Genomic DNA, 22041 nt, shown 5'->3' with positions numbered 1-22041 from the left:
TGGAGCTGATAATGATTACAGAATACAAAAAGTTGATTCCTTGGATCGAAAAATAGCAGTGTGCCTAATAACCCCGCTTACACTGAGTGTAAATCTCCTGATGTTTGATGGAAACTCCATTGATTTAACATTGTAGCAACATTTACAAATTGAATCAATGCGAATCTTCTAGAGTGGCAAATAGTGTGCTGATGGTAGTTAAACTAACGCCTATAAATGAAACGCACGGACTCCGGTCTGCGATGACTTTTGATGCCTTCACGTACCTATACAAATGGAGCTCGATCAAAACAAATTTTAAAGAGTCTGAAAAATAAATGTATCGTTTTCGAAGATTTCAAACTTAATAACAACTCGCTTAAATTAATACTTTGCCAGTGAAAAGTTATTTTACAGAGCTCAAAGCTCTGTCACGGTGTTTTGGGAATCCCTTCTTTCGCGCTAACGTTTCGACTTTAAAATCAGGTAAGACTCACATTCTTGATCAGGCATCATTATTTAGTCGTTTTTTTTCTCTCTACATCAGGAACTACAAGAAATTAATTGGACCACGTTAAGTAGAAAGGGACCAAGTCACATCGGCTATTGCCAAATAATTGGGCAATTTAATTTGTGCAGTTTTTGAAATAATGATGGTATTCATGATTTAAACCAAAACTATTTTGAAAGTATATTTTGTGTAAAATTCACAACTAAAATCCAACTTTAAAGCAACAAAAAGTGAGTTTAAACTTCCTTTCTACCATAAGACTCCATGTAATTTTGAAACTTCTGCCTTGTCCTCCAAGCCCTACTAATTGTCTCTATACCCATTTGACTCTTTAAAAATCTTCATGAGGGAAGAATATGTATCAAGATCCTAACGAAGAGAAAAATTTGTTTGCAGACTTATATTACAGAAAATGGGCGATTCAAGGAATGGTCCAATTCCAAAGTCATTACGTCTGTTCTGTGCAGTCATATCATTGCTCACAATGGGGTACTGTGCCAGATTCTGGCGGCTACCGACTCAAGTTGAAATGAACCACAAGATGAACTACTTCAAAATATGGCCCGACGTGGTAGCGAAGAAAGCAAATTTATCGTTCATTCGTGTAAGTGGTGAGTGAGTTAAGAACTATTTGGATAATCTTTTACAAACCGAGACCCCAAGTCTTGGAAATCATTGATGATAAGTTTATAAATTGTAATTGAGCCGAGTAAAATACTTTCGTGCTAAGGAAGAACGCCGTATAAACATCCGAGAGTTGCCAAGTTGCCCCGGACGAAACTTGTATTTTACAGAAAGATTATGCAAATTTTTCCTTGAGACATTTTAGACAGAATTGCGAACAAAATTGTCTAAAAATTGAAGAAAAACATTCACAAGTTCCCCAGTAAGTTAGATTTTTATTGAAGGAAATGTGTCAACGTCTGCAGGTTCATACGGCGTTCTTCCTTAGCACGTTAGAATAAGACTTGAGGTGGAGAGTATGATCTTACAGAACCAAGAAAAAAACATCAACAACTTTTGGGTGGAATGAAACAGTAAAGCTCTGGGGATAGATATTCACAAAGGACACTGATTTGCTGCAAATAACAAGAAATTGGCAAAAATAAAATTTTGGGGAGATAATAAGGAATTCATCCCCTAATATTTTTAAAATTGTCAAATAACGACGGACTAAAACTGAGAAAATGGAATTCACGCGAGGGTTTTAACTGCGAGATTTTTAAAATTTGCCTTCTTTCAAATAATTGGGTCCTCAAAGAAATTTTCTAAAGTTAAAACCGTTAAAATATTATGATTAAATGAAAATCAAAATAGTAATAGAAAAAAAATTAGAATCAAATTAGCCGAATCCATTTTTTCCTGGACGTATTTCTGCCAAACGGCACTATGCGCATTCAGACATGAGCCCTGAGACCCATATGAGTACATGCATAACAAGGCTCACGTCATAATGCACATAGTTCCGTTTGGCAGAAATACGTCCACCTGTTATGTATCCGCGGATTAATATCCACTTTTAATTTTGAAATTTCCAGATCCAATCACATCAGTCTTATACTGTAATTTGAGCTGAAGCCGGAAAAATTATCTCTTCCCCCCCCCCACCCCAAACAAAAAAAAATTATAGTTTTTGCGATTCCTTGAAAGTGAAAAGAAGACACTTTCTGCCCTTTTGGTCTCCTATGCCTCATATCAATTTCTGTTCGTAGGTTCAATTTAGACAGACCGTTACAGTCGTGCTGGGTAATAAGGTCCACGTCAAAGCACTTGGTGACAAACCTCACAGCATCACTTGGAAAGCAGACAACAACACGCTCCATACTCTTCTACTAGTGGGTAAGGACAATGCGGTCCACAACGAAAGCACCGTAACCCCAATCCAGATGTCTCAATTTTATCTCTGACAGTCTGACACAATGCTTCATCCGTGCCAATTCATGCAGGGATCATTTCTGCTTCATGCTTTCAGGATGAATTTGTCATATTCATCTCTTATACTGTAATCCTCGAGACCTCCTAAATTTGCACATCTGGTAACGCTTAGTTTCAGCGTTCTACCGGGCCGATTTTCATGATTTTTGTGGCTATCGACGGATAATTGTCTCTAGATGAGCCCGTTGTCTTCAGATTTTGAAAATATGACCCAGGTTTTTTTTTCATTACGTGGTAAAGTTGCGAATTTTGGTTGGGAAAAACTTGCTTGGAAGGTATAAGGGGAGGGCGAGACTTCAATCAATTTTCTTCAAATGTTTTACTCATAATTACGCCCCCCCCCCCCCTCGTCACTGGCAAAATCGTCTTCAATTAGAAAAATACGCCACGCACTTTCAGAGAAATAGACATAGTTGTAGAAAAATCCAATGTGTAACAAATCAAAATTCCTTGGAATGTTTCAATTCTTGTCTCAACATCAATATCCAATTCTGTACTTCTAGATCCAGATTGGCCCATTAAGGAACCCCGGACAGTGAACGAATTTCCACACTGGATGGTCGGAAATATCCCGGGCAACAACGTAGAGAAAGGGGAAACCATTTTCGACTACGTGGGGTACCGTGCTACAGTCGTGGATAAAGGTGAGTCACAGGGCCGGATTAAGGGGGTGGCCTTATGGGCCGCGGCCCATGGCAGCAAAATCTAGAGGGCGGCAAATTTTGCAATTTTTTTAAATGTAAGTATAAAAAAATCGGATTTAGAAAAAAAATTACAAACGAAAAAAGGCTACAAAATCTCTCATTTTCTGAGAGTATAGTAATTTCTAATTTTGTCGTCTTTCAGTGATACAAGAGACAGCACCTTTAATTAGTCGAGTTAAGAGAGAAACCAAATACACAATTTGGCCTGGAACGGCGCGGCGCGACTTAGAGAGAAATGATAACGAGGACTTGAGATGAAAAGGAGAAGCCCTCGGCGCGGCAATCGGCATGTAACACATATTAGCGCCTACAAGACTGCACGAATACTTCACGCATTGCATCAAACACAGTGCGGTTATTGTGGTCAGCGTGAAACGGATAGCGCCTACAAGAATGCATGAATACTTCACGCATTGCGCCGAACACGGTGCGGTATGAGAGGCGCGGCGGCGGAAGTTAAAATCATTAAACCAAATTTTGTGTTTGTTCTTTCATAATTGGTTCGTTCATTTCTTATGAATGGAAGGCCTTGTCCACACAGAGATAGGTTTACGAAACTTAAGTTTCGCGCAAAGTTCCGTGAACTTTTGCTAGCAGTGTTGACAGGGTTTTTCTAATAAATGTGTTCAACACGAGTAAATGCGTCTTATGCACCCCTCCCCCGCTGGCACGTTCACTTGATGGTTTTTATTGATGTTTCAAAATGAATGAGAAGGGGGCGGCAAAATTCAGGCGACCCATGGGCGGCAAGTAGGAAAATCCGGCCCTGGTGAGTCATGTCAGTGATGATATGACAAATTTTGAATTGCTCTACGAGAAAAATCGAAACATAATGTGGGCATCTTAAAAGTTTTGTGATTTTCGTGAAAAATTCCTCGCTTCATGGCGCAAAAAACCAAGGTTATACGACCCGAATCGTTGGATATGCCCTATCTTGTTCTAAGAGCCAGGCTCTCAGTTGACCGAACCGGGAAACTTCGATCTATGGAACATGTTCCATAAAAATCAAAGTTTTCTATACGTAGTAATCAATCTTCAGTTTCCTGGATTACTTTGCGGTCGATTTTCTCGACCAAAGGGCTCGATAGTTCTTTGAACCGGAAACGGTACTACGGTAGCGTACCTACATATCTGGTTCTTAAAACTAAGGTTTTTGCCTTGTGTACATTATGAGCCACGTGTTACGACTGCAGTGGAAGCGCAGTTGTTCCAGTGCTGAGTACAGCGAAAACACGTGATACAAATGGAAATATCCATTAACCCATTATGTACTTCTCTATGAAAATCCGCTTTACTTTCTCTTCGTCTCATCTCTCCTAAAGATATTGCTCTTTTGGTTGTAGTACCAGTCTTAAAGTATTAAGAAGAAAAGTACTATGGAATAGAAATTACTGTGGTTCAGGTACTCAGTTAACAATTTACGTTTTTAGTGTTAGTGTTAGGTACTCTGTGTTACTTTGTGTTTTTTTTTCTGTCAGATTAACCTAAAGGACTTGGTTCCTCAACACAATTTTGTGTTAAATTGAACCAAACACAAAACCGTAGGTTAAGGTGATTCGATGGACGCCATATTTTGTGTCAGAACGGCATGCGATATATCGCATCAATTGGTTCCATATTTTCAGCTACTCGTCATTTTTCTCCTATTTTGAGATCACACTTCTACTGTCAGGAGTCTAAAGCATTCACTTACCAATTTTAACAAAGAAATTCAACTTAATAAATGCGTGGTTTTTTCAGAGAGAAAACATCGCATTCGATACTGATATCGAAACTGCACTCGAATGCGATATTTTCTCTCTGAAAAAACCACGCCTTTATTACGTTGAATTTCTTTGTTAAAATTGGTAAGTGAGTGCTTTAGACTCCTGACAACAGAATTGCGATCTCAAAATTGGAGAAAAATGACGAGTAGCTGAAAAATTGAACCAATTGATGCGATGTATCGCATGCCGTTCTGACACCAAATATGGCGTCCATCGAATCACCTTAAATCAATGGAGTTCCCAAACGTCAGGAGATTAACACTCAGTGTAAGCGGGGTTTTTTAGGCACACTGCTATTTTTCGATCCAAGGAATCAACTTTTTGTATTCTGTAATCATTATCAGCTCCGATTCTTCATGATATCAAGTCCTGCTTATTCAATTTTTAGTTTTATCTTATCAATCTCTTTATGTACTCTTGTTTCCCTCCACGTACTTAGAAGTCGCGACTTGGGAGAGGCTAGCGGCTAGCGCATTGGTTTACCACGGATGTGCTCCAGGGTCGATCCTGACCGCTGGCGAGTAATTTTCAACGAGGTTGTAGATTTATAACACAAATTTCTAACCCAAAAATGTGATTATTTGACTCGGGGAACACTAACACAAAAATGTATCAAGCAAAAACGTGTGCTTGTGCGTGTTTTACTTCCCATGTTAACACGAGCTTTTGGTTCCCTTTCCTTAAGGAGAAGTAGGAGGTCTGGTAAGCAGAGAATTCGAAAGGGTATAGGAAATATTCAAGTGTTAAGTTATTGCCTGACTCTTACATCGTCACTATTAAACTGATAAAAATTTCAGATTTGTCAGCTTTGGTTACCTACTTGGATTTGAATAATCCAATGAATTAATTAATGAAGTAATTGCAATTTCATCATCAGAAGTGTTTTCTCTTTTTTCTAGAACCTCACAGATACACCTTTGTCGCATACAGGCAGCCAGGCGAAGAACCTATTAAATTTGATGAGCCGCGATTGAATGACACGTTAGTGGAATACATTTATTCTTTCAGTGGCAAGGCGTGAATGCTTGATTATCGATATTTCCCTAATTTGAGCTGCGCGGTAAAGAATCGATTATTAAGGTGCTCGTTGCGAACACCGTGTTTATCGATCCTTTTCCATAGGTTTAAAATGGCATATCAATCGATATATCGCAAAGTACCTCACGCCGCATTGCATCATTATTTACCTATATAAGTTATGTTGATATACATATAGACGGTGAGACAACCAGACCACGTATCTTGCTTGCGGTGGTTAAAAAAATCCACTCCCATTTTGCTTTTTTGAAGGAGAACAAATCAGTATTATTACTTGAAGTTTTCACTGAGAATTTCTTTGAACAGAGAAGGAAAATCACGGAAGTTTCGAGAATTGGCGCTCAATAGTTTTCCATACAGAAATTAAAGTATGCAAAGAAGCCTGTGACGTCACGAACCAAGAAAAACTGTCTAGTAATTTCACAGTCGATATCTATTACATTTAGCCATCGACGTTATTTCTGCGATCAGTGTGTAAAAGTATACTTGTGGTGGAGAGAAACTAATTAAAGCCATTTAACTATATTACTAACTTATGATTGTTTATATATGTATGGTAAATTCCTGAGGGGTTTTGCAAGGCCACGTTATCTGCAGAAGTCTCGTATGAAGTGTAATGGTCACATATCGTCGTTTCTCTCACGAAAGAACGTAACTGCAGTTCAATGTTGCCAGATTTTCCCGCGCTAATTGTATTTTTACGAGGAGAATTTCTAATTGAAAACCTCACTAATTTTTCCTCTGAACTCGTGCAAAAATCTGAAAAATTTTTGACGAAAAATATGCAGGGCACCATTTTCGTAAAAAAGTGACTTGTTTGAGTCTAGTTTGCAGCTTTAGAATAAAGTTACATTCCTTCAGGGGGGGGGGGGGTTTATTATGATTTTCAAAAGAAATGATCTTACCTGGCTTTCACAAAATTTTGAGAACTTTAATTTTATATCTAAAATCAATTTTGCTCTGTGGTGCTGCGCATCTTATTTCAAATTCTCAAATTACCATCAATGGAAATTTAGTTACAAATATTTTTAAGAAGGCATCAACGTTTACTCCCAAAATGAAGTAAGTACATAGAGGATTGGCTAATTACACAACGTTAAATTTTATCATAACTATCTGTTTACCATAGAACTTCTCACAGTTTATATTGTTCGTCATCATCAGTTACTTTTCATACTTTATTAACTAAAGTCGGTGAAATGTCAACGCATGCTTAATTAATGCGAATGGGCACTTTTTTAACTGATTTCAGGCAAATTCTTGAGCGAGAAAAATTATCAAACTTCTCAGCCAAGAACATAGCGAAGAAATATGGTCTCAGGAACGCTGGTATCAACTTCTTCCTCGTGAGCCACAAACGGCCTTACGTCAATGATGACTATTTAATAGACATAGAATATTGGGATGATTGATTCCTCGCTTTGTCAAGACCTATTATTTGCTTTCAGACAAGTTTGGGAGCGAGAGGTTTTCAGGAATTTTTCTGCAATATACCTACAATGTAAATACAACCTTACACCGGTAGCGATCAACTTCTTCCTTGTGGATCAGAAAGAAATCTATCTGGATGACAACACAGACTTAGAGTCCTTGGCGGCTTTTCAAATTGGAGCGGTCACCTCTCCAAATAAAGAAAATCATTACGATAATTACTGAGATTTTACCCGTGTACTTTTAAAATCCTTCATTCACTTAAAATTACACATAGAAGGGGAAAATTTAGAAAAAATAAAAACAGAAGAAAATAAATGAAATTCACTTTATTTATAATGGCCTCAGTTTGAAAGAAGTTACTAGCAGGTCCTTTTGAATTTCAGCTGCTCCGACTGCACGCTGATTTTAGGAACCGAAAACTTCAGTGGCAAAATGTTTTGTGCTGTTATTTTATAGATGTATTCCGCAAATATAGATTGTTAATTTTGTAAACTCCTTCTATCAAATGTTCCTCCTGTTAAGCTCAGTAATTTATTAGCTGATTCAAAACTTCTATCGTGCGAAATTTATTTGCGTGGCGTTTGGACTTAAGCCATTTTCCCCCCGTTTTTCGGTTTTTTACTGAAGTAGAAAAATGTTTTATGTCAATATTTTATAATATTCTGGATTGAAAGAGTATATTTGAAGCCTTACATTTTTCTCTCTGTTTTACTTAACATATCGATCGGCTTTGTTCCATGTGTGCCTACAGTCATTGACCTTTTCCCTCAGACCTCGATTTTTGAAATATGGATTCCACCGTAAACAATTTTAAGACCCGAGGGCTTAAAAAAATTAAAATCTCTGGGAAAGCATCGTGGAATAAATTAGTAAAATCAAATCTATTGAAATGGGACGAATTCATTCGAAGATTATCAAATTAAATGTAGAAAGTCTTTCAACAGAATAACGGATCTATTTGTACAAACAGATTTTAAAAAACCGCGCACCTAAAAAAGCACGTCACTATGCGGAGTTAGTGGCGTGGCGTGCATTGCGATATGTCGATTGATCTGCCATTGAAACCTACGAAAAATGATCGATAGACAGGGTGTTTGCGACGAACACCCTGATAATCGATTCTTCGCTATAGCTTCAAATGGAGAAATATCAATATCGATCATCCATGAACTATAAAACTAATAGATGGCATAGGGTCGTTAATTCTTACTGTCCTGGTGATTGTTGTATTTGGTCATGGAAAAAAGAGTGACGCAATTGGAATTACAGCCGCCAGACACCAAGAATCAAAGGAATCATCCGAGGTTTTATTAACTCCTATGGAAATTATAACCTGCATGGTGCTGACAAGCAAACAAAAGCCCTATGCCCTCCTTAGTTCACTCCTTAATGATTACCAAGCATTGATAAGATAAAACTAGAAATTGAATAAGCAGGATTTGATTTGATATCAGAATGATTCGGAGCTGATAATGAATACAGGACACGAATGGACTTATCTCTGTCAAACGGAACTATGTGTGCATTATGACGAGAGCTCTGTGGTGCATGTACTCTCATAGGTCTCAGGACTCATGTCTAAATGCACATAGCTCCGTTTGATAGAAATACGTCCAAAAAGTCGACTCCTGAGATCAAAGGACGTATTCATGCTAAAAAGACCGCGTTAAATAGAGAGGCACCATGCCACATCAGCTATTGCCAAATTTAATCGGGCAATTTAATTGTTTACATGAAAATGGTTGTGCGGATTTTTGTGCAAATTTCAGTAAATTTTCTCCATAATACAAAGCAAATTCCTGAAAATGTTCAAAGGAATCTGCGCCGACGTTCTCTTGTAAACAATGAAATCACCCTGTTAAAATTGGCAATAGCTGATGTGGCTTGGTTCCTTTCTGTTTAGCGCGATCCAAAAGGAACTATGTGCTAGTGGAAAGATGGGGTGGGCTCGTGGTGAGTTAAACAATGTTAAAGTGGATATGGTTCCTTTTGAGAAAATGGAAAAGCGCGTGATTTTACATTAAGCCAAAAGGAACTGAGCGCTACCTCGTGAGTCGTGGACTTGTGACAAGAGCGTTGTGGACAGGGCTCATGAGTTAAAGACGAGTAAGAACGACAATGGAGACGGCTTCGTTGCCGCTGACGTCACTGGCGCATTAAAATCCTCATTCATTCTCATGGCTCTCAACTAACGAGCACACCCCATCATTCCACTTGCAAATAGTTCCACTTAGAATAAATACGTCTAAAAATAACAGGATGCCTAAAACCCGCTCACGTCTAGAGTTTTAATCTCCTGAAGTTTGTGAGAATACTAAATTTATTAAACATTGTGGCAACATTAACATTAAATCAATACGAATCTTTCAATGTGGCAATAGTGTGCATCGTCACATTAAAAATAAGTTTAATATTGATATCAATCGATAGTGGAAAACAAAGGGTATGTAAAAGCAGCCCAAAACGGAAACGACAATCGAAAACACAGGAAAAAGCGGAAACAAGGCTTGTTTCCGCTTTTTCCTGTGTTTTCGATTATCAATCGATACAGGCTGTTTCATCCAGAGTCGATTCGTAATAATCCGATCAACGGAGAGGAACCTAGTTTTTTGGGATATTCAAAAACCGCGTGTGGGCATCATGGAGGACACAAGGACACACTTACACTTAGAATTTTAATCTCCTGAAGTTTCCGATACTTATACTGATCCATACTGACAAATGCGGCTCATTTTTCGGATGTGAATGAAACCTAACTGGAATAAGTGAATAAAATGGTAAAATGAGAGTGCCAACAAAATTCTATGTGCAGAATGACCTCATTGATCATTACAAGACAAATCATGGTATAACAGCGACAGCATTGAGCCAAACAGCTGCACTTTGCTCAATGTATGAACCATGGAAACTTATCGGCGAGTGAATTCTAGTGGTCATTTTAAAAAATATTAATGGGTCATGAAGGCATATTTGGCAAAATGATTGATTTTTTAATGGTATTATTATGTCTGCTTATAGCCTACTTCCCCTCTTTCAATTTTTTATGCATTTAAAATGTTTTTATTGCCCCATATCTCTAAAAACGGAAATTTAACAGCGATTGATACCCTTATAGCTTACAAAACGTCCATTTTTCATTATAGAAGCCGTCGAATTAATATCAATCGCTACAGTCTAATCGACAGTGTTCGGTCACGCCAGATTGAGAATCCTGATAGTTTTTTTTTTTAAATAATCCATTTAGTTGATTCTCTTTCAAGTATCGGCTGTTCACTGGAACTCTAATATTTTCCCCACAATTTGACGGGTTTTTTTCCAGCATGAAAGTCTTGAGTCACTCCGTCTCTACTAATTTTTGGAATAATTTTACAAAAGTGTGTTTAATTTTAGCTTAGCTGAATTTCTCCGAATCCCAACGAGCTAGAACATCACCAGGTATTTTTCTCGCTTTTATCGTAAGTTCTTTTTCGAGACGATCTTATTGGATTGGAGCAAAAAATATTTAAATCCAAAACTGGACATCTTTGCACAAAGGCAGTCTAGAGTTCGAAGGCAATGCATATATTTGTTTTAGATTTATTATTTACTAAATTTCGATTTTAGAGGATGGTATGGGCGGAATTTTCACAAAATTTTGCGGTCAGATGAGGAATAAGCACTAAAAATGTGGCCAAAATACGGTAAGTAACATGACAGTAGAATAGAGCTGGGTCCCAGCTATTCTGCGGGGAAATCAAAGTCAAAAATCCAAAAATTATAATAAGAGTCATAAAATGATCTCTAATGAATTTCAGTGGAAGACCGAGGGGGAAGAATTTTCAACCCAGGTAGGTTTTTTTAGCCTTAATTTCCCCGCAGAATAATGTTAGTCCAGCACTGTTCTACCATCATGTTATTCGCATTAAGGAAACTTTATTTCCGGTTCGTTTACGAAACAATGTATGTAGTTCCCTTATGTAGATTGGTGCTTTTATGGACGAGTCAGTTATAGTTGTTCCCTATTGCAACATCAGGCGCATTTGCACAATATTTTGGAATGAGGAGCTACTATCATTAGCTCATTCATAAGAGAATCTATTTTGCGCATGGACTGCTCTAATAACAAACACATTTTTTTTTTGTTTTTTTTTGCAAAAAGCAAGAATTTGTATAGTCCCTTATTGCAAAATGAAATCCATTTGATGCTCAAGTTCTACCATTAATGAACTTTATCTCGCAATAAGGAACTACTATTTCCGGTTCATTTAAGAAATAAAGGATATGTGTCATTAACTTGCCGATGCCAGTCATCGAGGGTGCCTCTATCGACGGGTCAAAAATAATAGATCCCCCGTTTGCGGGGCCTAGCTTCCCTTGGAAGTTTACTTGGCCTCTCCTTAGAAATATAAAGGACTTTAGCTTAGGAAATGAATGGCACATCTCTCATATTGGAAATTTGATCAATTTTTTGGTAAGAATAGCTTATGATTGCTCCTAAGACGGCTCAATTTTTTTTTTTTACTTTCCGGATGGAGACCCCCGGATCCCCCTGTGTAGCCTAGGGGCGTAGCTAGGAAATTTCTCTAGGGGGGGGGGGGCATGGGACCACCTCTCGTGGTGAATAGAGCGGAGGGGGGGTGAGGAATGGAGGATCCCGTTTTTCTGGGGGGCGAGGCCCCCCCCAGGACCCCCCTAGCTACGCCCATGGTGTAGCCCCTTATTCCAAAGCAGTGGCGTGGCGTGCTTTACAATATATCTGTTACGGTCAAACCTCGAAACTCGAGGGCATTGCGATTTGCCGAGCGCAATTTGGGCACATTACAAAAAAGTTCAAAAATTCGGCTCTTGCCGGGGCAGATAGAGATGCACCCAAACGTGTCATGGGCAAATCTCGAAAGGTTAAACAAATAAGAAAACTCCTGACCGGTCGTATCGCGGAGTGGTGCGAAAACATAAAATTCCAGTTCCAAGTGTGGATCGCTGTGAAATGAATGTTAAAAATTTAATGCTAACAATTAGAGTCCTCTTGACGGTCACGGATGACAAATTTTATAAAATTGATATGAAAGAAAAGCACTATTTTCTTTCTCGAAACCAGATCCACACTTGCAAGCGAGTATTTATAACCGCGGAAGACGTATCGCAGGGAAAAGAGGTGAGCGTCAGAACTGTGAGTTTAAACCTTTCGGGATTTGCCCACGGCACGTTTTAGGTCGCATCGCGATTCGTCCGGCAAAATCCGGATCTATGAACTATTTTGTAAGGAGCCCAGAATGCGTTTGGCAAATCGTGTATTTCGGGACTGGCCCGAGCAAATCGCAATGCGCTCGAGCTTCGTCGGGGTTTGATATCATTCGGGGTTTTCGGGCATCGTAACATATCAATCTATCTTCCATTTGAACCTACAGAAAATGATCAATAAACAGGGTGTTCGCGGTGAATGCCTTAATAACCGATTCTTTGCCATAGCCTCAAATGGGGAAATATCGATAATCGATCAGCGATCACTCACGCCTCGCCACTGTTTTGAGGTGAGGTTCAATTAATGGACTTTTTTTCTGACGTTTGTCTTGAGTTTGGGCTCTTCCACCACTTTATGATGTTCGTTGAAGTGTTGTAGGGATAACATAATACATTAGAAAGTGATCCCTTAATAAAAACATTTTTTTTTTTAAATCCAAAGCATCTGAATATTTTCTATGGTTAAAACATAGTAAAAATAGCTCACAAATACAAAAAGTATTAATTTAAAAGTCAACATTCCAATATTAATGATAGGATAAATAATAGGCCTAAGAATATTGGTGAGGGAAGTCTCTGTTGATTAAGAAGAATCTGTTTGTCAATGATCCTCTAAGCATGTTAAAAATTAGGTGAATTCGCGAAGTTAAGGAGCCCTTCGGTGTCTTTTACGCAAACCATGAAACCCTGCTGATTGGGTAAACATGTGCCGCAGTCTCCACCGCATTGTGATTGGTCGTTGCAGAGGTTATCACAACCAACATTAACGCAGTTGACTGGGCCACAGTAAAAACTTAAAAACACCAAGATTGCTGCAATCAAATACAACTTTCCGAACTTCATGATGCTGAACTCACTTTTCCTCAAACGCAAAAATTAACCAAGCGCGAGGTTTGCTCTGGACAAAATCACAAACACAGTCAGTACAGTGTAGGAATAATAAAAGTACTACGGTAGCTTGCTGGTTTCCAGCTCTCTTTATACACCACCGACATGGTCAACAATAGGAAAAGTTGGTGACTTATCAGGAGGAAACTTGAAATTGGGGCCAACGGAAGAGACACAAATTTAACTTCACGTCTCTAAGGATTGGTGGAAGAATAAGTGTCTTATCAGGAGGAAACTCAAAAAGCACTAAGGGAAAACGAAGACACGATAAACTAGGTTAAGAAATTCTTGGTTTGTTGGGTATACTTTACTTTCTAAACAATGGACGAAGGCTAAGCGCAATTATACTCCTAACAAGCATCCATAAAACATGAGAAGATGAAGAACGAACGGACAAGTTGAGGCTAAATGGTTGATAACGCATTTTGCCTCTTTTGTAAATGTGGTGAGGGTACTCCAATCCATGAAACTGAGCCTTGATGTTAACTTAAGGTGATTCGATGGAGGCCATTTTTTGCGTCAAGGCGACGTGCAATATATCGCATCGATTTGCTTCATAATTTCAGCTACTTGTCATTTCTTTCGAATTTTGAGATCGCACTTTTGTTGTCATGAGGCTTGAGAACTCATGTACCTTTGACAAAGAAATTCAACGTAATAAGGGCGTGGTTTTTTTAGAGGGAAAATATCGCATTCGAGTGCAGTTTCGATATCAGTATCGAATGCGATATTTTTCCTCTAAAAAACCACGCATTTAATACGTTGAATTTCTTTGTCAAATTTGGTAGGTACATGAGTTCTTAAGTCTCATGACAACAGAAGTGCGATCTCAAAATTCGAAAAAAATGACAAGTAGCTGAAATTATGGAACAAATCGATGCGATATATCGCACATCGCTTTGACACAAAAAATGACCTCCATCGAATCACCTTAAGTGCTAAAAATTTCTTTTAAAAAAATTGAAATCTATATTATATTGCTAAAAAAAATTGCTCCCTCCGTGTCTAGATCTTTATGTTGAATGATGATACTTAGGATAACAATAACTTATACCCAACCATCTACCATATGTTTTATCGTCACTTATTCGTGCGTCTTTACTTAAAAATAATGATTAGTAAATTATAAAAAGCAATAAAATTAATGATCAGGGAGCACGCTATATTTCTACTGTTCAAGAGATTATTCTGTTAGAGTAACGGTATTTCATAGAGGATCATTCCGCATCCTACTTCGATAGCTGAAGACGAAATATACGTATTTCAATTGGACCGCACTAAGCAGAGAGGACCAAGCCACATTTTTTACAAGAGGACTTTCGTGCGGATTTCTTTGACAATTTTAAGGAATTTACCACGTACTCTTCTGAAAATTCACTGAAATCTTCGCAAAAATCCGCAGGATCGTTCTCACAAAGAAAATTAAATTGCCCGAATAAATTTGGCAATGGCTGATGTGGCTCGGTCCCTTTCTGCTAAACGCGGTCCAATGAGCTCGCACAGTAATTTGTAATTCGTGCATTTCTGAAAACTAGAGACTGCGCATAGTTTACTGAAATTCTCCCCGATTTTTTTGAGCAATATTAACCCACGAAATACGAGTTTAAAGTTCCGTATTTTGAGCTCCCATTTAAAAGCGCGTTCCTCGGATTATCCAAGATGGCGTCCATTCTATCCGTCCGGCGATGGCCACACTTTTGATCTAGCGCGGCCGGTGAGGTACCTTTGCCACGTGTGGTAGTCTAAGAAGAAGTGGTATAGATTCAGCCCGGTGTTTGTTTGTCTACTTCTTGGACCACCACATGCGGCAGAGATACCTCGCCAGCCTCGCGAGGTAAAAAATGCGGCCATCGCCAGACCACAAGCGGTGACACAAGAGACAGCATCTTTCATAAGTCGAGTTACGAGAGAAACCAAACACGCAATTTGACATGGAGCGGCAGGCAGAGAGCAATGATGATGAACACTTGAGATGAAAAGGAGAAGCCCTCAGCGCGGCGCACGGTGAATCGAGTCAATGAGAGAGGTCGGACAAAATTTGGGAACTTTAAACGCTTATAACTCCATTTATACAAGAATCTGATGTTCTGCAAGTGGTTCCATTGGAAATTTTCTTCCAGTATCACCCCTTGAACTTTAAAATGTGACGAAATAAACATCAACATTTGCAATTTTTGTCAAAAATTTCATGTACGACCTCTCTAATTGACTAAATCCACTGTGCGGCGGCGGTCGGCGTGAAACGCATAGCGCCTACAACACTGTAGGAATACTTCACGCATTGCGCCAAACACAGTGCGGTCAGCGCGGCGCGGCGGCGGAAGTTAAAATTATTAAACCACATTTATGTTTGTTCTTGCATAAGTTTTACGTTCATTTCTTACAAATGTAAGGCCTTGTTCACAAAGAGATAGGTTTACGGAACTTAACTTTCGCGCAAAGTTCTGTGAACTTTTGCTAGTAGTGCTGACAGGGCTTTCGCAAAAAAATGTATCCAACACGAGTAGGTAAACGCGTCTCATGCACCCCTCCCCTCGATGTTTACCATCTTCTACCCCTACATTTGATAGCAGAGTGCAGGGCCGGATTAAGAGGGTGGCCACATGGGCCGCGGCCCATGGCGGCAAATTTTGCAATTTTTTTAAATGTAGGTATAAAAGAAATCGGATTAGAAAAAAAAACTATCAATAAGAAAAGGAAACAAAATCTCTTTTTCCTGAGAGTACATATAGTATTTTCTAATTTTGTCGTTTTTCTGTGATACAAGAGACAGCATCTTTAATTAGTCGAGTTAACAGAGGAACTAAACACGGAGCTCAGCGCAGAGGGGAATAATGACGAGGACTTGAGATGAAGAGGACAAGCCCTCGGCGCGGCGGTCGGCATGTAACACATATTAGCGCCTAAAAGACTGCATGAATACTTCACGCATTGCGCCAGAGATAGTGCGGTCGCTGCGGCCAGCAGCGGGCAGCGTGAAACGCATAGCGCCTACAAGACTGCATGAATACTTCACGCATTGCGCCAAACACAGTGCGGTCACGCGGTCAGGAGCGGTTGGCGTGAAACGCATAGCGCCTACAAGACGGCAGGAGTACTTCACGCATTGCGCCAAACACAGTGCGATTAGTGCAGCGCGGCGCAGAGGTGGAAGTTAAAATTATTCAACCACATTTATGTTTGTTCTTTCATAATTTTTTGGTTCATTTATTATAAATGGATGATCTTATCCACACAGAGATAGGTTTACGGAACTTAACTTTCGCAGTTCCGTGAAATTTTGCTAGTAGTGTTGACAGGGCTTTCGCAAAAAATGTGTCCAACACGAGTAAACGCGCCTTATGCACCCCTCCCCCTCCGGCACGTTTACTTGATGGTTTTTATTGATGTTTCGAAATGAATGAGAGGGGGGCGGCAAAATGAAGGCGGCCCATGGGCAGCAAGTACGTAAATCAGGCCCATGAGCGGCAAGTAGGTAAATCTGGCCCTGAGCTCCGCAGGTATATAGTTGTACACAAAATTCTACCCAAATCATTTTGATACATCTTTAAAAGTACGTCCCGCGAGTAAATATCACAAACCGAAAGGTAAAACGATTTGCGGCATTCACTCGGGTTGTATACTCTTACTGATGGATCGAAATGATTCGAGGTCAATTTTACTGTGCAAGTGCCTAGCACTTTTTAGCGTGATATGATGCCCGGAAATCTTGAAATCTACTGACACTAACTCCTAACTAAGATATTTAATGTTTGTTAACGCTTGAATTCAAACCTCCCGCTCATGAAAACATAATGATCTACGTGAGTCAAATCGCACACTAAACTTTACCATGACAATGTCTGCGATAAGAATATCTGGTAACCTCAATCTTGACGCTTTGGCTCAGCTCTAACATTTTTTTTACACTTTGAACGATAAAGGGTGGAAAAGGAACAATGCTCGATTGAGGAATCTGCCAAAACTGTTGTAAGGCGCGATTTGACTCACGTAGAGAATTGCGTTTCTTGTGACCGGGCAATTCCAAATTCCCGTAACCAATGTGAAATAAAAACGTTAGTATCTTAGTTAGGAGTTTATTTCAGTAATTTTTGGTGGAAAAATCGTGTTTTACGTGGCATTATTATTACGAAACACGTATCAGAATGCTCTAATTCGTACCTTGTGTAGTGATCCATTTAGTAGTCATCGATTTGTAGCCGCACCGGTCTTAAGCATCTCCAGTCCTCCAAGGATAAGTCCATCCATGAAACAAACCGTAATACGCAAAAAAAACTTCCTCTTGAGTTGCTTTCCATGAGGCGCATTTTACGCTATAGGGTGGAATAAGTTCAATCCTATAACTCAAAAGTTTGTGGGCAGAGGAAGTTTCCATGGTGAAAACCTCAGACCTGTTGCGCGAGGACTGCTATATTCCGGGTCTGGAAACTCACCTCCTGGCTTCTGTAACTTTTCAAGCTTTTTATCGTAAACAAAACTTCTAAAATCTGCCTCATCTCCTGACAATCCGGAAATAGTTTTGGAGTGAACCTGTAGATAACATTGTGGAGCTTATTTTTGATACCGGAGCTTTCAAAAAACATACTCCTCAGAAACCAGAAAACCTATAGCTTTTAACGTGTTTTATCGTATTTCTCGTAAAACGTCTCTTGATATAAGTATATAAATTCTTTTTAGTTTTCCCTACATTTAATGTTTTTATAGAAAGTTTAAATTTCTCATGAAAAATCCTCTGCGTAACTTGATTTCAAGACATAAGACTAGATTATGTGTATTTTTTCAAGGGAGTTGGAGTATATTACTACCGTGCTAATAATTGAAAGAACGGCGTATGAGCCTTCAGACATTGCCAAATTTCTTTTATTGAAATACGAATTTAAAGGAAAATTTGTGGATATTTTCCCTCTAATTTTTCAGGGAATTTTATTCGCGATTAGTTCTAAAATATCTAAAAATTTTAAGAGAAGATCATGACTCGCACCTTAAAAATAAACATTCCACTGGAGGAAGTTTGATAACTATCGGATGTTCATGCGGCGTTCTTTTACATTGTCTAACTTCCAAAAATTAATAACTAACTATCGAAAATTTGGCTTTAAATTACTATTTTTTCATGATTAACGTTGGATTTTCGTGTTTTATCAGCTGTACAGCTGTTTGAATTAGAAACTAATTCCTGACCTACATCTAAATTTTTAATTGGGATCGAATCTGTAAAAAGGGACCTTATTATCTCAAAGAAAATTTTTCTTGCAGTTTTGCAAACTCTGAAACCACGTTTTACTATGAATTTTTGTTTTGTAAGGACGAATATCTCCTTCAATTTTTGAGATTTTACGATCAAACTTGCTCCAAAATTTCTAGATTTTCTTTCTCCGTGCATTTACATAAGTCAAAGAAAATGTTTTCCCTGCAGATCCCCTCTTCACAGATCCGGTTACATCTTAGTAAAAAATCAATCATACATTCGATGGCCTTTTCGAAACCTGGTATCTTCGTTGGCGACGTTGCGGGACTTCCGGTCACACTAGATTTTCCTTTGGAGAAGTAGTTAATGTGATTTCTTGAAATCTTCCTTGATCTTTCTTCTCTATCAGAAGAATATTCTGTATAAATTTCAAGCCATAAAGTTGGCTTGTTTTATTCTTTGAAAAAATGAATAGGAACGGAAACTTTGGCGATTATTTGTATTAGTTATGGAGCCCAAAATTTGCAATAGAGGTTCCACGATAAGACCTTTTTTATGGATGGTGGGGTCGGCGGATCGAGTTCGAAGATGGAAAATTCTTAAAAATTGATAAGAATGGCTTTTCTTGGGAGAAAATTTCAGATTATCGAGGTTCAGACCCTCCAGACCCCTTAAACTACCTCTCTGCAGGCACGTAGCCAGGGGGAGAGGGGGGCTTGGGGGGCTCAAGCCCCTCCCCCACCCCCCGAAAGAAAAAAAAAGGAGTAAAAGAGAGAAGGAAAGAGGAGACAGGAGATGAGAAAGTGCGAGAAAAGAAGAAGTTTGAGACCGTCGAAGATATTTATCTCTTTCAATATAGAGTCTTAGATGAAAACACCGTGTTCATTCCTAAAATTTTCGTCAGAAAAAGCCTCAAATTGCGTCCAAATAGAGTTGAAATTTGAACATTTTTCCAGCTTTGTTGAATGTAACAATTTGAAAGTCTTTTGTGTTAAAGTAAAAAAAGCGTCATTTTCTGCAAAAATATATGAAAAATCTGTGTTACAAAGGTCTCGAAATGCATCCAAATAGAGTTAAAATTTCAAAAATTTTCAGGATCTTTTTGAGCGTACATATGCATTTTTTGCTAAAAGTTCAAAAAGGAAACGTAATTTTCCTGCAGACATTGATGGAAAATCTGCGTCACGGAAGCCTCAAAATGCGTCTATTTACATTACAATTTTTTAAAATTTTCCGGGGGGGGGGGAAACAAAATTCTGGCTACGTGCCTGCCTCTTTGCATACTGCAAACACGGTTATAGTGGTTTTGTAACATAGCCGGTTTTGGAAGTTTATACTATGTACGGTTAGGGTGTATACCTAATTATTTTCTGTTTGTTGAAATACTCGTGTCATCAGAGATCATATTCAATTTCTAAAAGCTCCAGAGGTACCGAATATAACATCCTGTGAGTGGAATTTTAGATGGTACCTGGCGGTGAATTCATCACAGACCGTTGCGACTTACGTCATAAAAAATGGGAAAGCTCCTTGCTGCTCTTTTGTGTTTCATTGGTCTAGCAGTTTGTCGTCACTCAAATCGTCCAATGACAGGAGCGGAAGTGAACACCATGTTAAAGCACTACGATGTCGTTCCTAATATTATTGATGAGTCGGAGAATTTTGACCAACTTGTGGTAAGTTTTTTTCTATTTTGGAAATACATCTGCTGGGAGAAACTAAAGATATTAATTTTTGCCTGCCTTGAAAAGGGTAGGGTTTACCTGTTTGGCCCTAAAGAGTGGGCCCCGAGGGCCAATGTAAAATTAAGATACACGGAAATGGTGGAAGATTTGATGAAGAGTGGATGAAAATTATGAAGAAATATGTATTTTAGAAGAAGAAAAAACGAGGAATGGCTCTCCTGTATACTATGTATAGTTCAAATAGTATGTATAGTGCAATCAGGCGTGTTTTTTTTCTGTGAAAGACCGCATCGGAAGCCTCGTGATGATATTAAAAACCTCCATCATTTTTGGAAAATGTAGAAGGAAAAAAAAAATTGATCTAAATATTATCATAAGTCTTAGAATCATAAAAATCGTCACGATTGATCTCGAAATTTAACTTCTGACTGATATGACAAACACCAAGTGTTTGGAAATTCAGAGGAATTTTAGTGTTGCTTTTATAGGGACATTTTCAAAGTTAAGATAATGATTCGATGAAAATGTAACAATTTTACATCTGGTCAAATCAAGTATTTAAAAATACAAACAAATTGTTGGGGAAAGTTGAAAGTGAAAAAAAGACCTTGAATAGGCATGCGGTACGTATAAGATCGGTCATTTTTTTTTTTTTCAAACCAGTGAAACAGATGAAACACTTTTCCAATATTTCCAAAATCTTTTATTCATAAAATCATTTGGATGATGTAGTTGGCTTTCTCTTTCGAATATTTCAGTGTTTATTGAGGTGATGTGCATTATACATTTATTAAGGATTTTTCACAGAGAAAACTGCTCATATAAATGCAACACTCTAAGATTAGCACACGCAAATATACTCCGTTAAAAGTAATAACATTTACTTTCTGGAGGTTGGATCTAGAATCAATAAGTATAAACATCCCCTACCTCAAAGACTGTTGGAGGTCTGGAAAATTCTCGGATTGAAACAGTCATCATTTAATGCTAATGTCTAACTTGCCTGCGGTTCCTCCAAACAAACCAGAAATAATAGCGGATGATTTCGTCATTTACTCTTTAATGAGATGTTAATTCTGCGGAGATAGTGTGTTCTCTTCACACGATTCATTTGAATTATTGGTCATCAAGCTTGACGGGTCACCTTATTCGTGAGACTCCTCAAAATTGGACGTAATTCTATCAAACGGAATTATGTGCATTATGACGTGAGCCCTGATATGTATGTATTCTTGTGGGTTTTAGGGGTCATTTCTTAATGCACATAGTTCCGTTTGATAGAAATACGTCCAATTTTTGTTCGACGATAATGGTAATTTTGCGGAAAACAGAGGTCAAAACATTTACTCAAGCGTTCATGAACAAAACAGGCAAGGCCTGAATCGCGAAACAATGTAATTTTACCCAGCAGCGTAGGGAACTAGACACGATCCCGTAAAGAAGGAGAATATGAAGGATCAAATCCACGAGAATAATACGGGTGTATGAGCGATGTCTGCAACAGGCAACACCAATTGAACTACATTTTGCAATTTGGAACTATACATTCTAGCCCGGTTGAAAAACAACATATGCGCCATTAGTTTCCTTATGCACATAAGTGTTTTTCCAGAAGAGCCAGAATTTATAGTTCCAAATTGCAAAATGCAGTCCAATTGAGTGTCCCAGCTTGCATCAGTAAACCCTAGGATTC

General features: G+C 38.6%; 2 protein-coding genes across 6 annotated transcripts in view; both read left to right on the top strand.

The window, feature by feature from the left end:
- Positions 1 to 14: 14 nt before the first annotated feature.
- On the top strand, positions 15 to 7859 carry LOC109041525 (protein D3). Of its 2 annotated transcripts, none has more exons than XM_019057897.2 (6): positions 15 to 465; positions 887 to 1094; positions 2203 to 2329; positions 2929 to 3069; positions 5795 to 5876; positions 7382 to 7859. In XM_019057897.2, exons 2-6 carry the CDS (start codon positions 903 to 905, stop codon positions 7587 to 7589), a joined length of 750 nt encoding a protein of 249 aa, XP_018913442.2. In that variant the 5' UTR covers positions 15 to 465; positions 887 to 902; the 3' UTR covers positions 7590 to 7859. The 2 variants fall into 2 exon arrangements, with proteins under 2 accessions (XP_018913442.2, XP_018913441.2); XM_019057896.2 differs by having other exon boundaries at positions 20 to 465; positions 7186 to 7586.
- Positions 7860 to 9929: 2070 nt separating this feature from the next.
- The window catches only part of LOC109034829 (protein D1), a 36186-nt gene continuing 24074 nt past the window's right edge, over positions 9930 to 22041 (top strand). Inside the window, exons 1-2 of one of the 4 annotated variants that reach the window (XM_072303908.1) lie at positions 9930 to 10282; positions 20062 to 20339. In XM_072303908.1, the coding sequence (XP_072160009.1) occupies positions 20181 to 20339 (159 nt within the window). In that variant the 5' untranslated portion in view covers positions 9930 to 10282; positions 20062 to 20180. Of the gene's footprint in view, positions 10283 to 10511; positions 10803 to 20061; positions 20340 to 22041 lie in introns of those variants that run through there. The other 3 variants (XM_072303910.1, XM_072303909.1, XM_072303907.1) reach the window with 3 other exon arrangements.

This window comes from Bemisia tabaci, chromosome 9 (assembly GCF_918797505.1).
Source record: "Bemisia tabaci chromosome 9, PGI_BMITA_v3".
NCBI classification, from domain to species: Eukaryota; Metazoa; Arthropoda; class Insecta; order Hemiptera; family Aleyrodidae; genus Bemisia; species Bemisia tabaci.
The sequence above is the reverse complement of the archived record's forward strand: the minus strand, read 5'-3'. Positions and strand labels throughout refer to the sequence as shown.

Bases quoted from the DNA above. Each gene is read 5' to 3' on its own strand.
- LOC109041525 (XM_019057897.2), top strand. From the start codon at position 903: ATGGGCGATTCAAGGAATGGTCCAATTCCAAAGTCATTACGTCTGTTC. The intron at 2,330-2,928 runs GTAAGGACAATG...CTGTACTTCTAG, and splicing joins CCATACTCTTCTACTAGTGG to ATCCAGATTGGCCCATTAAG. The intron at 5,877-7,381 runs GTTAGTGGAATA...ATTTGCTTTCAG, and splicing joins GAGCCGCGATTGAATGACAC to ACAAGTTTGGGAGCGAGAGG.